Here is a 23,794-nt window from a genome sequence, read left to right as displayed (position 1 = left end):
GGACTGATGTTAAAATTCTAACAGGACTAGGCAGGAAGGATGTTCTCGATGGTGGGGGAGTCCAGAACCAGGGGTCACAGTCTGAGGATTCGGGGTTGTCCATTTAGGATGGAGATGAGGAGACATTTCTTCACCCAAAGATGGTGAGCCTTTGGAATTCATTACCACAGGAAGTAGTTGATGCCAAAACATTGAATGTATTCAAGAGGCGGCTGGATATAGCACTTGGGGCGAATGGGATCAAAGGTTATGGGGAGAAAGCAGAATTAGGCTATTGAATTGGACGATCAGCCATGATCATAATGAATGGCGGAGCAGGCTCGAAGGGCCAAATGGCCTTCTCCTGCTCCTATTTCTTATGTTCTTATGTTACTATGTTTTTCCTTTCAGTAATGTTTCCCAGTGCAGCATGGCAATTCATGCCTCATACCATCACGATCACCTTTATTGAGATTCAGGACTCTGGTCTCAGAATCAACTACATCATTATCCACCTTGATAAAGAATTCTACCATAATATGGTCACTCATCCCCAATGTTCTCTCACAACTAGATTGCCAACTAATCCTTTCTCATTGCACAACATCCAGTCCAGGAAGGCCTGTTCCCTTGTCATAGAGTCATAGAATCATAGAGATTTGCAGCATGGAAACAGGCCCTTTGGCCCAACTTGTCCATGCCGCCCCTTTTTTGAGCCCCTAAGCTAGTCCCAATTGCCCGCATTTGGCCCATATCCCTCTCTACCTATCGTACCCATGTAACTGTCTAAATGTTTTTTAAAAGACAAAATTGTATCCGCCTCTACTACTACGTCTGGCAGCTTGTTCCAGATACTCACCACCCTCTGTGTGAAAAAATTGCCCCTCTGGACCCTTTTGTATCTCTCCCCTCTCGCCTTAAATCTATGCCCTCTAGATTTAGACTCCCTTACCTTTGGGAAAAGATATTGACTATCTAGCTGATCTATGCCCCTCATTATTTTATAGACCTTTATAAGATCACCCTTAAGCCTCCTACGCTCCAGTGAAAAGGTCTATCCAGCCTCTCCTAATAACTCAAACCATCAAGTCCCAGTAGCATCCTAGTAAATCTTTTCTGTTCTCTTTTTACTTTAATAATATCCATTCTATAATAGGGTGACCAGACCTGTACACAGCATTCCAACTGTGGCCTTACCAATGCCTTGTACAACTTCAACAAGACGTCCCAACTCCTGTATTCAATGCTCTGACCAATGAAACCAAGCATGCCGAATGCCTTCTTCACCACTCTGTCCACCTGTGACTCCACTTTCAAGGAGCTATCTACCTGTATGCTTAGATCTCTTTGTTCTATAACTCTCCCCAACGCCCTACCATTAACAGAGTAAGTCCTGCCCTGGTTCGATCTACCAAAATGCATCACCTCGCATTTATCTAAATTTAACTCCATCTACTCTTCGTCAGCCCACTGGCTCAATTGATCAAGATCCCATTGCAATCCTCAATAACCTCCTTCACTGTCCACTATGTCACCAATCTTGGTGTCATCTGCAAACTTACTAAACATGCCTCCTATATTCTCATCCAAATCATTAATATCAATGACAAATAACAGTGGTATCAGGCAGGAACTTTCAACAGTTAACTGGGGAAGTCTGTGGGAAGGCAAAGGGACGTCTGGTAAGTGGGAGGCTTTCAAAAGTGTGTTAACCAGGGTTCAGGGTAAGCACATTCCTCTGAGAGTGAAGAGAAAGGCTGGTAGAAGTAGGGAACCCTGGATGACTCGGGATATTGAGGCCCTGGTCAAGAAGTAGAAGGAGGCACATCACTTGCATAGGCAGCTGGGATCAAGTGGATCCATTCAGGAGTAGAGAGGGTGTAGGAGTAGAGTTAAGAGAGAAATCGGGAGGGCAAAAAGGGGACACAAGATTATTTTGACAGATAAGGCAAAGAAAGGAGAATCCAAAGAGCTTCTACAAATACATAAAGGGCAAAAGAATAACTAGGGAGAGAGTAGGGCCTCTTAAGGATCAACAAGGTCATCTATGTGCGGATCAACAAGAGCCATGAGGCACACCGCTGGTCACAGGCCTCCAGTTTGAAAAACAACCCTCTACAACTACCCTCTGTCTCCTGTCATCAAGCCAATTTTGTATCCAGTTGGCTACCTCACCCTGGATCCCATGAGATTTAACCTTATGCAACAACCTACCATGTGCTACCTTGTCAAAGGCCTTGCTAAAGTCCATGTAGACAACATCAACTGCACTGCCCTCATCTACCTTCTTGGTTACCCCTTCAAAAAACTCAATCAAATTTGTGAGACATGAGTTTCCACTCACAAAGCCATGCTGACTGTCCCTATAATCAGTCCTTGGCTCTCTAAATGCCTGTAGATCCTGTATCTCAGAATATCTTCTAACAACTTACCCACTACAGATGTGAGGCTCATTGGCCTGTAGATCCCAGGTTTTATCTTGCAGCCCTTTTTAAACAAAGGCACAACATTTGCCCCCCTCCAATCTTCAGGCACCTCACCTGTGGCTGTCGATGATTCAAATATCTCTGTTAGGGGACCTGCAATTTCCTCCCTAGCCTCCCACAACGTTCTGGGATACACTTCATCAGGTCCTGGGGATTTATCTACCTTGATGCGCTTTAAGACTTCCAGCACCTCCTCCTCTGTTATATGTACACTCCTCAAGACATCACTATTTATTTCCCCAAGTTCCCTAATGTCCATGCTTTTCTCAATAGTAAATACTGATGAGAAATATTCATTTAGGATCCCACCCATCTCTTGTAGATCCGCACATAGATGACCTTGTTGATCCTTAAGAGGTCCTACTCTCTCTAGTTACTCTTTTGCCCTTTATGGCTCTTTGGATTCTCCTTTGCTTTATCTGCCAAAACAATCTCCTTTTTGCCTCCTGATTTCTCTCTTAACTCTACTCCTACATCCCCTATATTTTTCACTTGATCCCAGCTGCCTATGCATGTCATATGACTCCTTCTTCTACTTGACCAGGACCTCAATATCCCGAGTCATCCAGAGTTCCCTACTTCTACCAGCATTGCCCTTTGGGGCCTAGTCTGCAGGGAGCGGTCGGAGGGCGGAGCTGAGCGTAACTGTGAGTATAAAACTAACTTACTTTTTTTTTCAGAGCAGCAGGAAACCGGAAGTCGGCCATGGGGGGTTCTGGGACGGTTTGTAGTTTGCTTTTATAGTGCGGGTCGCGGTGGTTGCTGGTTAAGTGTTTTATTTTTACCTGTATATAAGTTGGACGGTTCCTAAACCCGAGACACTACACTTAGTGTCCCCCACCCTTACACCTCCTCTAACCTAATGGGGGTGAGTAAATATCAGGTAAGCTCTTTCTTTCTTTCTTGTTGTATTAGCAAGTTATCTAGAGGGGATGGGTGTGAAGGCAGTGCAATGTTCCTCTTGCAGAATGTTTGATGTGAGGGATGCCATCAGTGTCCCCGCTGATTTCACCTTTGGGAAGTGCATCCATCTGCAGCTCCTCAAAAACCGGGTTAGGGAACTGGAGCTGGAGCTGGATGAACTTCGGACCATTCGGGAGGCAGAGGTGGCCATAGATAGAAGCTTCAGGGATATAGGTACTCCGAGGAATGAAGATAGATGGGTGGTGGTTAGAGGGGCTTGGAGGAAGCAGTCATTGCAGAGATCCCCTGTGGTCGTTCCCCTCAGCAACAAGTATTCCGCTTTGGATACAGTTGAGGGGGACAACCTACCAGTGGTAAGCCACGGTGACCGGATCTCCAGCACTGAGCCCGTCCCTGTGGCTCAGAAGGAAAAGGGGGAGAGCAGGAGAGCAATAGTTATTGGGGACTCGTTAGTTAGAGGGATAGACTGGAGGTTCTGTGGCAGCGAAAGAGACTCGAGGATGGTATGTTGCCTCCCGGGTGCCAGGGTCCGTGATGTCTCGGACCGTGTTTTCAGGATTCTTAAGGGGGAGAGGGAACAGTCACAAGTCGTGATACACATCGGTACCAACGACATAGGTAAGAGAAGGGATGGGGATTTAAAACAGGAATTTAGGGAGCTAGGGTGGAAGCTGAGAGCCAGGACAAACCATGTTGTCATCTCTGGTTTGTTGCCGGTGCCACGTGATAGTGAGTTGAGGAACAGGGAGAGAGTGCAGATAAACACGTGGCTGCAGGGATGGTGTAGGAGGGAGGGTTTCAGTTCCATGGATAATTGGAACACATTCTGGGGAAGGTGGGACCTGTACAAACAGGGCGGGTTGCACCTGAACCAGAGGGGCACCAATATCCTGGGAGGGAAATTTGCTACGGCTCTTCGGGGGGGTTTAAACTAATTTGTCAGGGAGATGGGAAAAGGAGCTGTAGTCCAGAAGTCAGTGTTGAGTGTAGTGAGGTACTGAGGAGGGTATCAAGGTCGCAGGAGTGTAACTGCAGACAGGAAGGTGGGTTGAAGTGTGTCTACTTCAATGCAAGGAGCATCCGAAATAAGGTAGGTGAACTTGGAGCGTGGATTGGTACTTGGGACTACGATGTTGTGGCCATTTCGGAGACATGGTTAGAACAGGGACAGGAATGGTTGTTGGAAGTTCTGGGGTATAGATGTTTCAGTAAGAGCTGGGAAGGTGGTAAAAGAGGTGGTGGAGTAGCATTGTTAATCAAGGATAGTTTAACGGCTGCAGAAAGGCAGTTTGAGGGGGATCTGCCTACTGAGGTAATATGGGCTGAAGTTAGAAATAGGAAAGGAGCGGTCACGTTGTTAGGAGTTGTCTATAGGCCCCCAAATAGTAATAGAGATGTGGAGAAAGAAATTGCAAAGCAGATTGTGGATAGCTGTGGAGGTCACAGGGTAGTTGTCATGGGTGACTTTAACTTTCCAAATATTGATTGGAACCACGTTGGATTTGGTACTGGGAAATTAACCGGGCCAAATGTTAGATTTGGTTGTGGGAGAGCACTTTGGAGATAGCGACCACAATTCGGTGTCTTTCATTATGCAGGGCAAGGTTTATAATTGGGGGAGGGGTAATTATGATGTGATTAGGCAAGAATTAGGGGGCATAAGATGGGAACAGAAACTGTCAGGGAAAGGCACAAATGAAAAGTGGAGCTTGTTCAAGGAACAAATACTGCGTGTCCTTGATAGGTATGTCCCTGTCAGGCAGGGAGGAAATAGCCGAGTGAGGGAACCATGGTTCACAAAAGAGGTTGAATGTCTTGTCAAGAGGAAGAAGGAAGCGTATGTAAAGATGAGAAAACAAGGTTCAGTTGGGTCCATTGAGGGTTACAAGTTAGCAAGGAATGAGCTGAAAAAGGGGATTAGGAAAGCTAGGAGGGGGCATGAGAAGTCCTTGGCGGGTCGGATCAAGGAAAACCCCAAGGCTTTTTACTCTTATGTGAGGAATAAAAGAATGACCAGGGTGAGGTTAGGGCCGGTCAAGGACAGGAGTGGGAACTTGTGCATGGAGTCAGAAGAGATAGGAGAAGTGATGAATGAATACTTTTCTTCAGTGTTCACCAAGGAGACGGGCCATGTTTTTGAGGATGAGAGTGTGATACAGGCTGATAGGCTGGAGGAGGTGAATGTTCTGAGGGAAGATGTATTCGCAATTTTGAAAAACCTGAAGGTCGATAAGTCCCCTGGGTCAGATGAGATATATCCGAGGATTCTTTGGGAGGCAAGGAATGAGATTGCAGAGCTTTTGGCTTTGATTTTTGGGTCTTCACTGTCCACGGGGATAGTGCCAGAGGACTGGAGAGTGGCGAATGTTGTTCCTCTGTTCAAGAAAGGAAATAGGAATGACCCTGGTAATTATAGACCGGTTAGTCTTACTTCGGTGGTCAGTAAGTTAATGGATAAGGTCCTGAGGGATAGGATTTACGACCATTTAGAAAAATGCAGCTTAATCCGGGATAGTCAACACGGATTCGTAAAGGGTAAGTCTTGCCTCACAAATTTGATTGAGTTTTTTGAGGAGGTAACTAAGTGTGTCGATGAAGGTAGAGCAGTTGATGTCATATACATGGATTTTAGTAAGGTGTTTGATAAAGTCCCCCATGATCGGCTCATGAAGAAAATAAGGAGGTGTGGGATAGAGGGAAATTTGGCCGATTGGATAAGTAACTGGCTATCTCATAGAAGATAGAGGGTGGTGGTGGATGGAAAATTTTCAGACTGGAGACCAGTTACCAACGGTGTACCACAAGGATCAGTGCTGGGTCCTCTGCTATTTGTGATTTTTATAAATTACTTGGAGGAGGGGGCTGAAGGGTGGATCAGTAAATTTGCGGATGACACCAAGATTGGTGGAGTAGTGGATGAGGTGGAGGGCTGTTGTAGGCTGCAAAGAGACATTGATAGGCTGCAGAGCTGGGCCGAAAAATGGCAGATGGAGTTTAACCCTGATATGTGCGAGGTGATTCATTTTGGTAGGACAAATTTGAATGCGGATTACAGGGTCAAAGGTAGGTTTCTGAGGAATATGGAGGAACAGAGAGATCATGGAGTTCATATCCACAGATCTCTGAAGGTTGCCACTCAAGTGGATAGAGCCGTGAAGAAGGCCTATAGTGTGTTAGCTTTTATTAACAGGAGGTTTGAGTTTAAGAGCCGTGGGGTTATGCTGCAACTGTACAGGACCTTGGTGAGACCACATTTGGAATATCGTGTGCAGTTCTGGTCACCTCACTATAAGAAGGATGTGGAAGTACTGGAAAGAGTGCAAAGGAGATTTACCAGGATGCTGCCTGGTTTGGAGGATGGGTCTTATAAGAACATAAGAACATAAGAAATAGGAGCAGGAGTAGGCCATCTAGCCCCTCGAGCCTGCCCCGCCATTCAATACGATCATGGCTGATCTGAAGTGGATCAGTTCCACTTACCCGCCTGCTCCCCATAACCCCTAATTCCCTTACTGATCAGGAATCCATCTATCCGTGATTTAAACATATTCAACGAGGTAGCCTCCACCACTTCAGTGGGCAGAGAATTCCAGAGATTCACCACCCTCTGAGAGAAGAAGTTCCGCCTCAACTCTGTCCTAAACTGACCCCCCTTTATTTTGAGGCTGTGCCCTCTAGTTCTAGCTTCCTTTCTAAGTGGAAAGAATCTCTCCACCTCTACCTTATCCAGCCCCTTCATTATCTTATAGGTCTCTATAAGATCCCCCCTCAGCCTTCTAAATCCCAACGAGTACAAACCCAATCTGCTCAGTCTCTCCTCATAATCAACACCCCTCATCTCCGGTATCAACCTGGTGAACCTTCTCTGCACTCCCTCCAAGGCCAATATATCCTTCCGCAAATAAGGGGACCAATACTGCACACAGTATTCCAGCTGCGGCCTCACCAATGCCCTGTACAGATGCAGCAAGACATCTCTGCTGAGGAAAGGTTGAGGGAGCTAGGGCTTTTCTCTTTAGAGCGGAGGAGGATAAGAGGTGATTTAATAGAGGTTTATAAGATGATGAGGGGGATAGATAGAGTGGACGTTCAGAGACTATTTCCTCGGGTGGATGTAGCTGTTACTAGGGGGCATAATCTATCTGAGTCTATTACAATGTAACGCTACATAAGGAATTCATTGACTTTGGGCTGATCTTGTCGCCATTTGTATTGCTACAGAGCTTCTACTTCTACCCTTTTAGACATCAATAGATGGATTAATTTGTAGTTCACTGTCAAGCACTCTCGTAATTTAGGACCAAACAATTTATACTTGTGACAAATAATTAAAATAAAAATGATCTCTAAGAGTGCCATGGTTCAAACCTTTCACCCGCAGCATTGCTTTGCTGGAAATCGGAAATTCATAGCTGAGCAAAAAAAGTGAGCGCCCAAGTTTTCCTGCGGTCTGCCACCTTAACTCTTCTTCCTCTCCCACTCTCATTTTGACTTTTCTGCCCATGGCTAATTGCACCTTGCACCAAGATGTATGGGTGGCACGGTGGCACAGTGGTTGGCACTGCTGCTTCACAGCTCCAGGGACCTAAGTTCGATTCCCGGCTTGGGTCGCTCTCTGTGTGGAGTTTGCACGTTCTCCTCGTGTTTGCGTGGGTTTCCTCCGGGTGCTCCGGTTTCCTCCCGCGGTCCAAGGATGTGCAGGTTGGGTTGATTGGCCACGCTAAAATTGCCCCTTAGTGTCCTGAGATGTGTAGGATAGAGGGATTAGCGGGTAAATATGTGGGGATATGGGGGTGGGACCTGGGTGGGATTGTGGTTGGTGCGGACACGATGGGCCGAATGGCCTCCTTCTGCGCTGTAGGGTTTCTATAGGTTTCATAACTATAAGGTTCGTGGTGGAAGATATAGGAGGAATGTACGAGGTAGGTTCTTTACTCAGAGAGTGGTTGGGGTGTGGAATGGAGTGCCTGCTGTGATAGTGGAGTCAGACACTTCAGGAACTTTCAAGCGGTTATTTGATAGGCACACGGAGCACACCAGAATGATAGGGAGTGGGATAGCTTGATCTTGGTTTCGGAAAAGGTTCGGCACAACATTGTGGGCCGAAGGGCATGTACTGTGCTGTACTGTTCTATGTTCTATGTTCACTCTAAGAGGAATGTGCTAACCCTGAACCCTGGTTAACACACTTTTGAAAGTCTCCCACTTGCCAGACGTCCCTTTGCCTTCCCACAGATTCCCCCAATTAACTGTTGAAACTTGTCTGATACCATCAAAATTTTGCTTGCCCCAATTTAGAAATTTAACTTTTGGACCAGACCTATCATTCTCCATAGCTATCTTAAAACTAATGGAATTATGGCCCTGGTCCCAAAGTGATCCCTCACTAACATATCTGTCACTCGTCCTTCCTTAATTCCCAAGAGGAGGTCAAGGTTTTCCCCCACTCTAGTCGGGCCATCCACATACTGAATAAGAAATCCCATCTGAATACAGTCAACAAATATCTCTCCATCCAACCCTCTAATACTATGGCTGTCCCAGTCAATGTTGGGTGAGTTAAAATTCTCGACTATTACTATCCTATTTTTCTTGGAGCTATCTGTAATCTCCTTCCATATTTGCTCCTCAATTTCCCACCAACTATTTGGGGGCCTATAGTATAACCCTATCAAAGTGATTTCTCCCTTCTTATTTCTCAGTTCTACCCATATAGACTCAGTGGCCGAACCCTCGGATATATCCCCTCTCAGTATGGCCGTGATGCTCTCCCTAATCAAAAGTGCAACTCCCCCTCCTCTCTTACCTGCTATTCTATATTTCCCATAGCATCTGTACCCTGGAACATTGAGCTGCCAGTCCTGTCCCTCCCTTAGCCATGTTTCAGTAATTGCTATAATATCCCAGTTCCATGTACCCATCCATGCCCTGAGTTCATCTGCCTTGCCCTTCAGGCCTCTTGCATTGAAATAAATGCAGTTTAATCTGGACTTCCCTTGCTCTCTGTCTTTCTTTTGCCTGATCTGTCTGGTACTAGGATTACTGACACTGCCTTTACTATTTAATGTGCTCTCTTTAACTTCTGTGCTGTCCTCAACCTTTTCTTCTGTCTCCCTATTGCTTTGGGTCCCACCCCCCTGCTTTAGGTCCCAATCCCCTTGGGAGGCAGTGGCCAAGTGGTATTGTCACTGGACTACTAATCCAGGGTAGAGATCCAGGGTAATGCTCTGGGGACCTGGGTTCAAATCCCACCACAGATAGTGAAATTTGAATTCAATGAAAATCTGGAATTAAATGTCTAATGATGATTATGAAACCATTTTTCGATTGTTGGTTCCTCAACGCGTTGTTCCAGAAAAACCATCCCGTATGCACTCCAGAAATGCCTCCTCTGTTGTACTGTGAGTGGGGAGGGATGATATCTTAGAGGCTCCTCAATTGAGACCATATGGTGGAACAGAAAAAAAAGGAAGCAATTACATTGCTGGGAGTGTGCTATTGGCCCTCAAATACAGTCAGGGAGACATAGGGCGGATTTTCCGGCTGCGCTTGCTCCAAAACCAGAAAATCCTGCCCAAGGTCAACAGAGCTTTGCATGGTCCGTGGCCTGCCTGCTCCAATTCCCATGGAGGGCGTGATGGGAACATTCCGCACAAAGAAGAGCGGATATGCAGGCAAATCTCAGAAGTATAAAAACTTCAACTTCCCCAATATTAATTTGGATAGGCAAAGCGTGAGAGAATGAGAAGGGGCAGAATTCTTAAAAGGTGAATCCAGGAGAGCTTTTGGAGTAAGGAAGTAGAAAGATCCTACAAGAGAGGAGGTAGCACTTGACCTATTTTTAAGAATGAGGTCAGGCAATGATAGGTGAACACAATTCGCTCAGATTTAAGATATAGAGTCATAGAGGTTTATAGCACGGAAATGGGCCCTTTGGCCCAACTTGTGCATGCCGCCCTTTTTTTTTAAACCCCTAAGCTAATCCCAATTGCCCGCATTTGGCCCATATCCCTCTATACACACCTTACCCAGGTAACTATCTAAATGCTTTTTAAAAGACAAAATTGTACCCGCCTCTACTGCTACCTCTGGCAGCTTGTTCCACACACTCACCACCCTCTGTGTGAAAAAAGTGCCCCTCTGGGCACTTTTGTATCTCTCCCCTCTCACCTTAAACCTATGCCCTCTAGTTTTAGACTCCCCTACCTTTGGGAAAAAATATTGACTATCTAGCTGATCTGTGCCCCTCATTATTTTATAGACGGTAGTTATGGAAAAGGACAAAATGGACTAGAATAAAGGTTCTGAATTGGGAGGGTGGGTTGATTTTAATAGGATAAGGCAGGATATGGCCAAAGTGGACTGGGAGCAGCTACTTATAGGAAAATTTACATCAGAGCAGTGGGAGTCATTCAAAAAGGAAATAAAGTGCAGGGAATAAAATAAATCAGGAGAGTGAAGATAGGGCAATAAAAAACACTGGCAGGCAAAATAAAGGAAAATCCCAAGGTGTTTTATAAGTATATTAAGGGCAAGGGTGGCACGATGGCACAGTGATTGGCACAGCTGCCTCACAGCTCCAGGGACCTGGGTTCAATTCCAGCTCTGGGGGACTGTCTATATGGAGTTTGCACATTCTCGCCATGTCTGTGTCGGTTTCCTCCGTGTGCTCCAGTTTCCTCCCACAGTCCAAAAATGTATAGGTGGATTGGCCATGTTAAATTGCCCCTTGGCATCACATTGATGTGTAGGTTAGGTAGATTAGCCACGGTAAATGTGTGAGGTTATGGAGATAAGACAGAGGAGGAGGGCCTAGGTAAGATGCTCTTTTGAAGATTTGGTGCAGACTCAATGGACCGAATGGCCTCCCTTCTGCACTGGAGGGATTCCAAGAGGGTAGCAAATTGGATTATTATCTAAATGGAAAGAAATTACAACATGCTGCTGTGCAGAGGGACCTGGGGGTCCTTGTGCATGAGATGCAAAAACCCAGTCTGCAGGTGCAACAGGTGATCAAGAAGGCAAATGGGATGTTGGCCTATATCGCAAGGGGGATAGAATATAAAAGCAGAGATGTCTTGCTGCATCTGTACAGGGCATTGGTGAGGCCGCAGCTGGAATACTGTGTGCAGTATTGGTCCCCTTATTTGCGGAAGGATATATTGGCCTTGGAGGGAGTGCAGAGAAGGTTCACCAGGTTGATACCAGAGATGAGGGATGTTGACTATGAGGAGAGACTGAGCAGATTGGGTTTGTATTCGTTGGAATTTAGAAGGCTGAGGGGGGATCTTATAGAGACCTATAAGATAATGAAGGGGCTGGATAGGGTAGAGATGGAGAGATTGTTTCCACTTAGAAAGGAAGCTAGAACTAGAGGGCACAGCCTCAAAATAAAGGGGGGTCAGTTTAGGACAGAGTTGAGGAGGAACTTCTTCTCTCAGAGGGTGGTGAATCTCTGGAATTCCCTGCCCACTGAAGTGGTGGAGGCTACCTCGTTGAATATGTTTAAATCACGGATAGATGGATTCCTGATCGGTAAGGGAATTAGGGGTTATAGGGATCAGGCGGGTAAGTGGAACTGATCCACTTCAGATCAGCCATGATCTTATTGAATGGCGGGGCAGGCTCGAGGGGCTAGCTGGCCTACTTCTGCTCCTATTTCTTATGTTCTTATGTTCTTATGTAACCAGGGAAAGATTAAGACCCGTTTGGGACCAAAGTGACAACTTGCATATGGAGCGAAAGACGTAGGTGACTATGGAGAAGGACAATGTAGGTATAGAAGAAAGCAGGGAGAGAAACTTGATATAATTGAGCAGATCAGCATTGAGAGGGAGGTGCTGTTAGCGGTTTCAACAGACTTAAAAGTGGATAAATCCCCAGGCCCAGATGAGATGTATCCTCGACAGCTGTGTCAGGCAAGAGAGAGAATTGCAGGGACTCTGGTGCTAATCTTCAAATACTCTCTGGGCACAGACGAGGTGCCAGAAGACTGGGGGACAACTATTGTGGTATCATCATTCAAGAAGGAAAGTTGGGGAAAAACAAAATTACAGGCCTATGAGTCTAACTTCAATCTCCTCACAACCAGTCACCCGAGGCCAGAATTGAACCTGGGTCCCTGGCGCTGTGAGGCAGCAGCGCTAACCACCATGCCGCCGTGCCGCCCAATGCTGCCAAAGTAATAGTGAAAGAGTATATAGTTCAGATACTGGATGCATTAGAAATTGATAAAGAGAAGGTATTGCTCTTAAAATCATGCTGTCTTTCCTTAATAGAACTTAGAACATAGAATAGTACAGCACAGAACAGGCCCTTCGGCCCACGATGTTGTGCCAAGCTTTATCTGAAACCAAGATCAAGCTATCCCACTCCCTACCATCCTGGTGTGCTCCATGTGCCTATCCAATAACCGCTTAAATGTTCCTAAAGTGTCTGACTCCACTATCACTGCAGGCAGTCCATTCCACACTCCAACCACTCTCTGCGTGAAGAACCTACCTCTGATATCCTTCCTATATCTCCCACCATGAACCCTATAGTTATGCCCCCTTGTAATAGCTCCATCCACCCAAGGAAATAGTCTTTGAACGTTCACTCTATCCCTTTCATCATTTTATAAACCTCTATTAAGTCTCCCCTCAACCTCCTCCGCTCCAGAGAGAACAGCCCTAGCTCCCTCAACCTTTCCTCATAAGACCGACACTCCAAACCAGGCAGCATCCTGGTAAATCTCCTCTGCACTCTTTCCAGCGCTTCCACATCCTTCTTATAGTGAGGTGACCAGAACTGCACACAACATTCCAAATGTAGTCTCACCAAGATCCTGTACAGTTGCAGCATAACCCCACGGCTCTTAAACTCCAATCAATCCACAATTCTCCAAGGGAATGGTAATTTTGTCCTGCATTCTCATTTCTTAAAGCTTCTCCAACAACAAGATAAAACTCACCAGCCTATAGTTTCTCAACACAATACTCCAGTTGGGGCTGAACCAGTCTTCCATATAAGTTAAGATAACATCCTTGCTTTTGTACTCCATAGCCTTATTAATAAAGCCTAGGATGCAGTATGCTTTATTAACCGCTCTCTCAGCTTCTCCTGACACCTTCAGGGCAGACATTTGTTCCCATGCCATGGGTTTGTAGGTACAGGGTGAGCATGAAATTCCTCAGGTGGTCTTCCCGTGAGATTCCCGCTGCCCAACCAGTCTGTAATTTTACACAGGGGCAGGCAAGGCCTCTGCCAATCACCCCCCTTTGCCCCAGTTGAGACCCTTAATGTGGCCAATTATTGACCATTAACGTCCTTTTCCCTCCAGGCCTCAATTTTCAGGCTTGGGGGAGGGATTGCAGGTGAAGGGGGGAAAACTGAAAATAAGTGAGATTCAGGACATCCCTCCTCTTTGGCCTCGCCACCAACACCTCAATCTACAATCTCATAGAACATAGAACATTACAGCGCAGTACAGGCCCTTCGGCCCTCGATGTTGCGCCAACCAGCGAAACCAATCTAAAGCCCATCTAACCTACACTATTCCAATATCATCCATATGTTTATCCAATGATCATTTAAATGCCCTTAATGTTGGCGAGTCCACTACTGCTGCAGGCAGGGCATTCCACGCCCATACCACTCTCTGAGTGAAGAACCTATCTCTGACATCTGTCCTATATTTATCACCCCTCAATTTAAAGCTATGTCCCCTCGTGCTAGCTATCACCATCCGAGGAAAAAGGCTCTCACTATCCACCCTATCTAATCCTCTGATCATCTTGTATGCCTCTATTAAGTCACCTCTTAACCTTCTTCTCTCGAACTAAAACAACCTCAAGTCCCTCAGCCTTTCCTCATAAGATCTTCCCACCATACCAGGCAACATCCTAGTAAATCTCCTCTGCACCCTTTCCAATGCTTCCACATCCTTCCTATAATGCGGCGACCAGAACTGTACACAATACTCCAAGTGCAGCCGCACCAGAGTTTTGTACAGCTACAACATGACCTCCTGGCTCTGAAACTCAATCCCTCTACCAATAAAAGCGAACACTCTGTACGCCTTCTTAACAACCCTATCAACCTGGGTGCCAACTTTCAGGGATCTATGCACATGGACACCGAGATCTCTCTGTTCATCCACACTACCAAATATCTTACCATTAGCCCAGTACTCTGTAATCCTGTTACTCCTTCCAAAGTGAATCACCTCACACTTTTCCGCATTGAACTCCATTTTCCACCTCTCAGTCCAGCTCTGCAACTTATCTATGTCCCTCTGTAACCTGCAACAACCTTCCGCACTGTCCACAACCCCCAGACTTTAGTGTCATCTGCAAATTTACCAACCCATCCTTCTACGCCCTCATCCAGGTCATTTATAAAAATGACAAACAGCAGTGGCCCCAAAATAGATCCTTGTGGTACACCACTAGTAACTGAACTCCAGGATGAACATTTCCCATCAACCACCACTCTCTGTCTTCTTACAGCTAGCCAATTCCTGATCCAAACCGCTAAATTACCCTCAATCCCATGCCTCCGTATCTTCTGCAATAGCTTACCGTGGGGAACCTTATCAAACGCTTTACTGAAATCCATATACACCACATCAACTGCTTTACCCTCATCCACCTCTTTGATCACCTTCTCAAAGAACTCAATAAGGTTTGTGAGGCACGACCTACCCTTCACAAAACCGTGCTGACTATCCCTAATCAAATTATTCCTTTCTAGATGATTATAAATCCTATCTCTTATAATCCTTTCCAAAACTTTGCCCACAACAGAAGTAAGGCTCACTAGTCTATAATTACCAGGGTTGTCTCTACTTCCCTTTTTGAACAAGGGGACAACATTTGCTATCCTCCAGTCTTCTGGCACTATTCCTGTAGACAATGATGACCTAAAGATCAAAGCCAAAGGCTCTGCAATCTCCTCCCTAGTCTCCCAGAGAATCCTGGGATAAATCCCATCCGGCCCAGGGGACTTATCTATTTTCACACTTTCCAGAATTGCTAACACTTCCTCCTTATTAACCTCAATCCCATCTAGTCCAATAGCCTGTATCTCAGTATTCTCCTGGACAACATTGTCTTTTTCCTGCTTGAATACTGACGAAAAATATTCATTTAGTGCCTCTCCTATCTCTTCAGGCTCCACGCACAACTTCCCACTACAGTCCTTGACTGGCCCTAATCTTACCCTCGTCATTCTTTTATTCCTGACATACCTATAGAAAGCTTTAGGGTTTTCCTTGATCCTACCTGCCAAAGACTTCTCATGTCCCCTCCTGGCTCTTCTTAACTCTCTCTTTAGGTCCTTCCTGGCAAACTTGTAACTCTCAAGCGCCCTAACTGAGCCTTCACGTCTCATCTTTACATAAGTCTCCTTATTCCTCTTCACAAGAGATTCAACTTCTTTAGTAAACCACGGTTCCCTCGCTCGACCACTTCCTCCTTGCCTGACAGGTACATACTTATCAAGGACACCCAGTAGCTGTTCCTTGAACAAGCTCCACATTTCAATTGTGTCCATCCCCTGCAGTTTCCTTCCCCAACCTATGCATCCTAAATCTCGCCTAATCGCATCATAATTTCCTTTCCCCCAGCTATAACTCTTGCCCTTCGGTATATACCTCTTCCTTTCCATCGCTAAAGTAAACGTAACCGAATTGTGGTCACTATCACCAAAGTGCTCCCCTACCTCCAAATCTAACACCTGGTCTGGTTCATTACCCAGTACCAAATCCAATGTGGCCTCGCCTCTTGTTGGCCTATCTACATACTGTGTCAGGAAACCCTCCTGCACACATTGGACAAAAACTGACCCCTCTAATGTACTCGAACTATAGCTTTTCCAGTCAATATTTGTAAAGTTAAAGTGCCCCATAACAACTACCCTGTTACTTCCGCTCCTATCCAGAATCACCTTTGCAATCCTTTCCTCTACATCTCTGGAACTTTTCGGAGGCCTATAGAAAACTCCCAACAGGGTGACCTCTCCTTTCTTGTTTCTAACCTCAGCCCATACTACCTCAGTAGACAAGTCCTCATCAAACGTCCTTTCTGCCACCGTAATACTGCCCTTGACTAACAATGCCACACCTCCACCTCTTTTACCACCTTCCCTGCTCTTACTGAAACATCTAAACCCCGGAACCTGCAACAACCATTCCTGTCCCTGCTCTATCCATGTCTCCGAGATGGCCACAACATCGAAGTCCCAGGTACCAACCCATGCTGCAAGCTCACCCACCTTATTCCGGATGCTCCTGGCATTGAAGTATACACACTTCAAACCACCTTCCTGCCTGCCAGTACCTAATAGAGGTGTATAAAATTATGAAAGGCATAGATAGGGTGAACGATGGGAAGCTTTTTCCCAGGTCGGTGGTGACGTTCACGAGGGGTCATGGGTTCAAGGTGAGGGGGGGGAGGTTTAACACGGATATCAGAAGGACGTATTTTACACAGAGGGTGGTGGGGGCCTGGAATGCGCTGCCAGGCAAGGTGGTGGAGGCGGACACACTGGGAACATTTAAGACTTATCTAGATAGCCACATGAACGGAGTGGGAAAGGAGGATACAAAAGAATGGTCTAGTTTGGACCAGGGAGCGGCGCAGGTTTGGAGGGCCGAAGGGCCTGTTCCTGTGTTGTATTGTTCTTTGTTCTTTTTGTACACACCTGCGACGCTGAAACCTTATCCATGACCTCACTACTCTCAACCTCCTGTACACTGGATCTACAATTCAGGTTCCCATCCCACTGCTGAATTAGTTTAAACTCTCCTGAAGAGCATTAGCAAATTTCCCCCCAGGATATTGGTACCCCTCTGGTTCAGGTGTAGACCATCCCGTTTGTAGAGATCCCACCTACCCCAGAAAGAGCCCCAATTGTCCAGGGATCTGAATCCCTCCCTCCTGCACCATCCCTGTAACCACGTGTTCAACTGCTCTCTCTCCCTATTCCTCTCCTCGCTATCACGTGGTACGGGTAACAAACCAGAGATAACAACTCTGTTTGTTCTAGCCCTAAGCTTCCACCCTAACTCCCTGAATTTCTGCCTTACATCCCCATCCCTTTTCCTACCTATGTCTTGAGTGCCGATGTGAACCACGACTTGGGGCTGGTCCCCCTCCCCCTTAAGGATCCCGAAAACACGACCCGAGACATCATGGACTCTGGCACCTGGGAGGCAACACACCAACCGCGAGTCCCTCTCATTCCCACAGAATCTCCTATCTGTCCCCCTCACTATGGAGTCCCCAATAACTAATGCTCTACTCCTCTCCGCCCTTCCCTTCTCAGCAACAAGGACAGACTCTGTCCCAGTGACCTGTACCCTATGGCTTACCCTTGTTAAGTCATCACCCCCAACAGTATCCAAAACGGAATACTTGTTATACAGAGGAACAGGGGATCCAGGGGATCGCTGCTCTGACTGCTTCTTACCCCTTCTAGCGTCACCCATGTATCGTAATTTCTAGGAGTAGCTACCTCCCTGTAGCTTCTATCTATAGCTGCCTCTGCCTCCCGAATGATCCTGAGTTCATCCAGTTCCAGCTCCAGATCCCAAACACGGTCTTCAAGGAGCTGGAATTGGGTGCACTTCCTGCAGGTGCACTGAGCCGGGACACTGGTGTCCCTCACCTCAAACATCCCACAGGTGGAACATTGCACTACCGGCACTGACATCCCTACTCCTTCCCTTACTAAGAAACGAAAGAGAGAGGAAAAAAAAGCTTTCCTGCCCTCATTCCGAGTCTTTTTTTTAGGTTAGAGGAGGGGGGAGGGCGGGGGACTCTACCAATGTAGTCTTGGGTTAACTCCCTGTTCAAATTTATTGGGCAAAAAAAACCTTCCCAGGCCTCCCCGCGGCCTACTTCCGGTTTCTCGTTTAACTGAAAAAAAAAACTCCGCTAAAAAGTAAGGTAAAAAAAAACACTCTTACCCTCAGCCACTACTGACACGAATCGCTCCCTCTCTACTTTGCTCCGGTGGAACAATCTCTTTTCCCTCTGTCCAACAGACTCCCCTCCATGCCATCCCTGCCCTGAGACTGACAAACCTATCTGGAATCCCAGGATTTAGTCTCCAGGGACTGATTGCATCCTAGCCCCGCCCACTGCAGTTCCTGGTGCTCCAGAGACTGGAAAATTGTTGGCGAATGAGGAGCAGATCAGCCGCGTGCCAATTAATGTTTGTTAGAGTGTGAAAATACGATAGGGCAGAAAGTGTCGGCAAAGGCAAACCCCACTATTCTAAAATCTTTGGTCATTGTAAGTTGTTTTATCCTTCTGAATTTTTATGTTTTTGTAAAGATACAGCTGGGGTGAAAGAAGTGAAGCAATTGTGAATATTTGCATTATTTTCTTTTGTTTGTTGAGATCTTTCCAAACTTTTGTTTTTATGCAATATAGTTCATTTCTCTTGTTTAATACATGTTTTATTATTTGTGTTAAAAGTTCATCAGACTCCTGTGAATTTGTTCAGTAATTTACCTCTACATTTTCTTCAGAAAAATAGGATATATCAGGCCAGATTTCACACTGAGATCTGACTTGTCAGACCTGGGTGTACAAGCCCACAGATCCTTAAAGGCGGCAGCACAGGTGGAGAGGGTGGTGAAGAAGGCATATGGCATGCTTGCCTTTATTGGACGGGGCATAGAATATAAAAGTTGGCATATGATGTTGCAGCTGTATAGAACGATGGTTAGGCCACATTTGGAATACTGTGTCCAGTTCTGGTCGCCACACTACCAGAAGGACGTGGAGGCTTTGGAGAGAGTACAGAGAAGGCTTACCAGGATGTTGCCTGGTATGGAGGGTCTTAGCTATGAGGAGAGATTAGGTAAACTGGGCTTGTTCTCCCTGGAAAGACGGAGGATGAAGGGGCGACCTAATAGAGGTGTATAAAATAATGAAGGGCATAGATAGAGTGAACAGTGGGAAGCTTCTTCCCAGGTCGGAGGTGACGAACACAAAGGGTCACGGGTTCAAGGTGAGGGGGGCAAGGTTCAACACAGATGTCAGGCAGACGTATTTTACACAGAGGGTGATGGGGGCCTGGAATGCGCTGCCAAGCAAGGTGATTGAGGCGGACACGCTGGGATCGTTTAAGACTTATCTAGATAACCACATGAACAGACTGGGAATAGAGGGATATAAAAGATGGTTTAGTGAGCATATGAGCGGCGCAGGCTTGGAGGGCCGAAGGGCCTGTTCCTGTGCTGTATTGTTCTTTGTTCTTTGTCCAGCGTTAGTGTCAGCTGGGATCATAACAACAGTGAGTTTTTGTGATCTGGAATGTGCTGCCTGAAAGAGCAATGGAAACAGATTCAATAATAACTTTCAAGAGGGAAGTCTACGGGGAAACAGCATGAGAGTTGGACAAATTAGATAGCTCTTTCAAAGAGAAGGCATCAATTCAATAGGCTGAATGGCTTCCTTCTGTGCTATATGATTCTATATGATGATTGTTGGTGCTGTGCAGGGGAGGTGATGGGCTGGCTGGGGTCAGCAGTCTTGGGCTGGAAATTGTCAGGGGCAGATTCTCTCTTTTCCCAGTTTTAAAGTGGGGTCAAGGTTCTTTCAGAACTATATAAGAATCATTAGTGACAGGAAGAGAAAGACAGGGGAGTGGGGCCCCAGGAAGGGTGTGTTGGGGGATTTGGGATAGGAGACTCAGGAGAGGGGATGGTGTTGGGAATCAATAAAAACTGAAATATAATTTTTTAAAAACATGTTAACTTTGAAAAATGTTTACTATTTTATTCCATTAACTGCAACATTTGACGCAGGGTTTATTCCTCTTTCAGTTGCAGCAAGAAATTACCTTCCAATCCTGGCTGATGAAATCTATGGAGATATGGTGAGAAAAGTTGAGGAGATTGGATATTGGCAACATATGTACTTGTAATGGATAACAGTCTATGTCTCACAGTTACACAAACCTGCTTATTCATGAACATATGAATTAGGAACAACAGTAGGCCTTTAGCTCCCTTGAGCCTACCCTGCCATTTGATAAGATCAAGGCGAATCTCATTGTGGCCTCAACTCCATTCTTGTCTATCCTCAGCATTGAATTCACTACTCTCTAGGGAAGAGAATTCCACAGACTATCAACCCTCAGAGAAAACAAAATCTCATTTTGGCCTTAATGGGAGACAACTTGGGCAGAATTTTCCTGTCCCGCCCACCACAGGAATCGTAGCAGGCGAGACAGAAAATTTGGCGGACCATGCAAAGGTCTGTTGACCTCGGGCAGGAATTTCTGGCCTTGGGATAAGTGCGGCCGGAAAATCCCGCCCCTTATTTTTAAACTGTGTCCCCTCGTTTGAGATTCTCCCACATGAGGAAACATTCTTTCAGCATTCACCCTGTTCAGTCCCTTCAGGATTTATATGTTTCAATCGCATGTTATTCTAAACTTCTATGGATACAGACTCAAATTATCCTCATAAAATAAACCTTAATCTCAGGAATCAGTCAAGTTAACCTCTCTGAACTGTTCCTAATTCTATTATATCCTTTCTCAAGTAATGATCTGGAGATGTCGGCGGTGGACTGGGGTAGACACAGTAAGAAGTCTCACAACAGCAGGTTAAAGTCCAACAGGCTTATTTGGTAGCGCGAGCTTTTGGAGCACTGCCCCTTCATCAGGTGAGTGGAGAGTTGGGTTCACAAACAGGGCATATATAGATGCAGACTCAATTACAGGTTAATGTTTGGAATGCGAATCTTAACAGGTAATCAAGTCTTTACAGGTACAGACAAAGCGAGTGGAGAGAGGGTTAAGCACTGGTTAAAGAGGTGTGAATTGTCTCAATTCAGGACAGTTAGTAAGTACCTGTAACCCCCACAACTTGCCTGTTCCTTTTAGGGCAAACCAAATAAACTAGCTCAAATTAACTCAGGGACAAAGTAAAAGGAGCAGCTCCTGAAAAGGAGGGGGAACAGCCCGAACAGAACAGAAGGACAAAGGAAACTTACGACTTGCCTGGGCTTGCAAAATCTTACTAACTGTCCTGGCTTGAGACAATTCACACCTCTAACCTGTGCTTTACGCTCTCTCCACTCGCATTGGCTGTACCTGTAAAGACTCGCATTCCAACCATTATCTTGTAATTGAGTCTGCATCTATATATGCCCTGTTTGTGAACCCAACTCTCCACTCACCTGATGAAGGGGCAGCGCTCCAAAAGCTCGTGCTACCAAATAAGCCTGTTGGACTTTAGTCTGGTGTTGTGAGACTTCTTAAGTAAAGTTATGTGTCTGGAGTAGCAGTGAGGTAGGATCATATCCAAACTCACACACACACACTGCCATTGTAAAGGTCAAGCACTCCTACTTATTTGTTCTCATTGGCGCACAGCAGATAAATGGATTCAGACAGTTGCCTTGATGCAACAAGGGCCTTGGTATATACACAGGCCAACAAGAGCCTTGGTACACACACAGGCCAGAGTGTGACAATAGGCCTGGTATATACATAGCTAGAAGTCTCATATACATAGCTCACAGTGCGTCACATTTTTTACTTCATTCCGCTCCCTTCATGTCCTGTCCTATGATTTATTGCTGATTAATGCAGTATGTGTTGAAGTTGACCTAGAATAGTCCATAGGTTCATGCGTAATGCATTCTTCCTTCACCTTAACCCCAAAATGTTTATACTTCATTGCCTGATTTTAGTGCATGAATTTGAGTACTTTCTATTAAGATGGTCTCTAATCTATGTTCCATGTATTCTCCAGGTCTTTCCAGAGTGCAAGTTCATTGCCCTTAGCTCCCTGAGCAGCAATGTCCCCATTCTGTCCTGTGGTGGTCTAGCCAAACGGTGGCTTGTACCTGGCTGGCGAATGGGCTGGATTCTCATTCATGATCGAAACAGTATCTTCAGCAGAGAGGTGAGTTTCATTCGGAAATTAACTGATCAGTTGGTGAGAACCACTGGCAAACTAATCAATCACTAAACAATGGTTGCTAGGAGTTAGGGCTCTGAAGAAACTGACCAATCAATTGGAAAGGGTCACTGGAAAACTAACAAATCAGGAATTAGAAGAATCATGGAATCCTTACAGTGCAGAAGGAGGCCGTTCAGCCCATCAAGCCTGCACGGAAAACAATCCCACCCAAGCCTTATCTCTGTAGGTCCAGTATTTACCCTGCTTGTCGCCCTGACACAAAGGGGCAATTGAGCATGACCAATCCACCTAACCCATGCAAGCCATCTGGTTAAGGCAAAAACTGTTAACATTTATTTAAAGTGAGACCAGCGAGATGGATTAAGGAGAAGGGAGTAATAGGACATGGAACAGAGCGGAGTAAGTATATAGATGTTACAATCAAATAACTGATCATTCAACCTGGCCAGTCTGTTTTCGTCATCTTATTGCATTCTCTAACACAAACTAAACCAATAATTTGTTCCAACAGGTCCGAGCTGGCCTGGTTTCTTTGAGTCAAAGAATTCTTGGCCCATGCACAATTGTACAAGGAGCACTGGAAAATATTCTGAACAAAACAACTCAAGAATTTTATGCTGGTACCATCAGCTTTCTGAAGGTAATGTTGTGCGAAGCATTCTCACCCACTCTGGCTGATTTCTGATCACACTGATTAGAGCAGGGAATTCAGCCCATCTAATCCACATTGGCTCTCCGTAGAACAATCCAGTCAGTCACATTCCCCAGCTCATCCCTTTAGCCTTTTTAGTCTGAGCATGTAATGGAAGGGAGGCAGTGGTGTAGTGGTATTGTCACTAAACCAATAATCCAGAGACCCAGGGTAATGCGCTAGCAGATGGTGAAATTTGAATTTAATAATCACCTCAGTCCTAAAAGGTTTACCCCTTATCTTCACTTTGAGGAGAGTGCGAGAGGAGGACACTGGGACAGACAGTCAGCAACAAGAGGAGGGTGCAAGAGGAGGACACTGGGATAGATACTCAGCAGGACCGTAAGGAGAGATTGTGAGAGGAGGACTTGGAGGATTTAGACTAGTGGTAGTGTGGTGCAGTACTGGGATTGAGAGTGGATTTAGATTGTTGTTTACAGAATAGTCTATTTAGCATATTTTAGCGAGAATCTAACACTAGGGACCATCTGGTTAGCTGTTAATTCATTGAATATAAACTTATTTTTAATTAAATAGTTGCTAGAGGTTAAAAATGACAGTCAGCGGGTTAGTATGCTTCTCCAGCGGGATGTGGGAAATCAAAGACAATTCGAAATTCCCTGATGACCACATCTACAGGAAGTGTGTCCAATTGCAGTTCCTGTCAGACTGCATGGATCGGTTGGAACAACAGTTGGGAGAATGCAGGAACTGGATAGCATCAAAGACAGGAGTTTTAGAGACGTGTCAGCGTGGCCATTCCCCTTTCTAACCAGTATACCG

At 45.7% G+C, this 23,794-nt stretch overlaps 1 protein-coding gene across 1 annotated transcript in view; it reads left to right on the top strand.

Annotated features, from left to right (window-relative positions):
• tat (tyrosine aminotransferase) overlaps positions 1-23,794 on the top strand; it is a 119,690-nt gene that overhangs the window by 69,741 nt on the left and 26,155 nt on the right. Inside the window, exons 6-8 of the mRNA XM_078204920.1 lie at positions 20,209-20,261; positions 22,150-22,302; positions 22,832-22,960. Of these exons, the coding sequence (XP_078061046.1) occupies positions 20,209-20,261; positions 22,150-22,302; positions 22,832-22,960 (335 nt within the window). The remainder of the gene's footprint in view (positions 1-20,208; positions 20,262-22,149; positions 22,303-22,831; positions 22,961-23,794) is intronic.

The sequence above is a fragment of the Mustelus asterias genome, unplaced genomic scaffold (genome assembly GCF_964213995.1).
Source record: "Mustelus asterias unplaced genomic scaffold, sMusAst1.hap1.1 HAP1_SCAFFOLD_504, whole genome shotgun sequence".
Classification (NCBI taxonomy): Eukaryota; Metazoa; Chordata; class Chondrichthyes; order Carcharhiniformes; family Triakidae; genus Mustelus; species Mustelus asterias.
This window is presented reverse-complemented; position numbering and strand designations above follow the sequence as displayed.